The sequence below is a fragment of the Monopterus albus genome, unplaced genomic scaffold, assembly GCF_001952655.1.
Source record: "Monopterus albus unplaced genomic scaffold, M_albus_1.0 scaffold2645.1, whole genome shotgun sequence".
NCBI lineage: Eukaryota > Metazoa > Chordata > Actinopteri > Synbranchiformes > Synbranchidae > Monopterus > Monopterus albus.
This window is the reverse complement of record NW_018130517.1, coordinates 1-1,586: the sequence shown is the minus strand read 5'-3', so window position 1 is coordinate 1,586 and position 1,586 is coordinate 1. Positions and strand designations below refer to the sequence as shown.

Below are 1,586 nucleotides of genomic sequence, written 5' to 3'. Positions count from 1 at the left end.
AAAAAAAAAAATGCCTGCATGTCCTGACAGTTCTGTGAGAGAAAGTGCTGACATAATACCGTGGTGTTTGCTCTTGCAGGTACAAGCAAGTGGTGACCACTCGGAGAGCAGGTCTGGCAGTGGTGATATGCTGGACAGTGGCTTTTATTGTGGGGCTCACACCCATGTTAGGATGGAACAACCTGAGTCACCTGCAGCAGAACAGTTCCATCAGCTCTGACCTCGTTATCACCTGCCAGTTTGAAAACGTCATCAGCATGGACTACATGGTGTATTTCAACTTTTTTGGCTGGGTGCTGCCACCGCTGCTTCTCATGCTGGGTATCTATGCAGAGATCTTCTATATGATCCACAAGCAACTTAACAATAAGAAGTTCACTACCAGTCACACTGACCCCAACAAGTACTATGACAAGGAGTTGAATCTTGCTAAATCTCTGGCTCTGGTCCTTTTTCTCTTTGCCATCTGCTGGCTCCCCCTCCACATCTTCAACTGCATCACACTCTTCTGCCCTGAGTGCCAGAAGCCCATAGTCCTCCTACCCATTGCCATCTCTCTCACCCACGGTAACTCTGCTGTCAACCCAATAGTCTACGCTTTCCGCATTAAGAGGTTCCGAACAGCCTTTCGGAAAATCTGGCAGCAGTATTTCTGCTGCAAGGACACACCACCTCTGGAAATTCAGCACAGCGACAGGAAAGTGATGCCCAATCCAGAGTCACAGCAGGCAGCATCTCCACAGGCCCCTCAGAAGAAAATCATCACACCTGATCCAACGGGACAGCAGCCACCCTCACCTGAGCAGCAGCAAGACCAGAGGCCTGAACCACCACAGTAATCTGAAGAATGTACATCCTTAATGGAACACAATGCAGTCTAGGCCAAGGCACAGAGCTGATTCTTGGCTGGGACAGTAATGCTTGAGCACCGGCTCTGTCCTCATTTGAATCTAGTTTAATGAGGAGCATGAAGTGCTATGGTGCTGGAGGAACTCGGACAATTTATGGATCCTAAAAACTGGAGGGTCATTTATTTTTACTCAGGAGTAAAGGATTTACTAAAAATCTGATCACAGTGGAAAAAAAAGACAAAATGGTATCTATAAACCTAAATAACAGAAGTCTTTTTATAATGACCAAGTGTTTATCTTAGTAAGAGACTGAAGGCATTAAGCTTTAACTGCTTTGTTCATTATGGTGAAACAGTTAGTGTGAACATGACCAATTGTGCAATATAAGTTATTGTGGTTGGTCAGTATCTGATTATCATATGTTATAACTTGCTACAGAATGAAAGTCGATATGTTCATTAGAGGGGGTTTGTCTTACTGCTGTAATACTGTGTGTATGTTTAAACTGACAGTGGCTGAAGAACATGAATGTAATAATGTCAGAGGGAGACTCTAACAGCCCAGCTGTTCTCTTTTTTAGGGTATTAGTTGCATGACAGTGGTAGAGAAAGTGGAACAATGGGGAAACATTTTGCAGCAAGGAGATATATATGTGCTGAAACAAAGGTTTGCAAGCCCTTACTGTAACTGGAGATGAGTACCTCAGTGTTCCAGCAGCGCTGTGTTAATCCAGAC

General features: G+C 44.5%; 1 protein-coding gene across 1 annotated transcript; it reads left to right on the top strand.

The window, feature by feature from the left end:
- Positions 1-79: 79 nt before the first annotated feature.
- LOC109954023 (adenosine receptor A1-like) lies at positions 80-1,578 on the top strand (the record flags this gene model as incomplete). The annotated part of the gene is made up of 1 exon (XM_020589451.1): positions 80-1,578. A coding segment is annotated over one exon (760 nt), but the record flags the coding sequence as incomplete, so codon positions are not given.
- Positions 1,579-1,586: the final 8 nt, after the last annotated feature.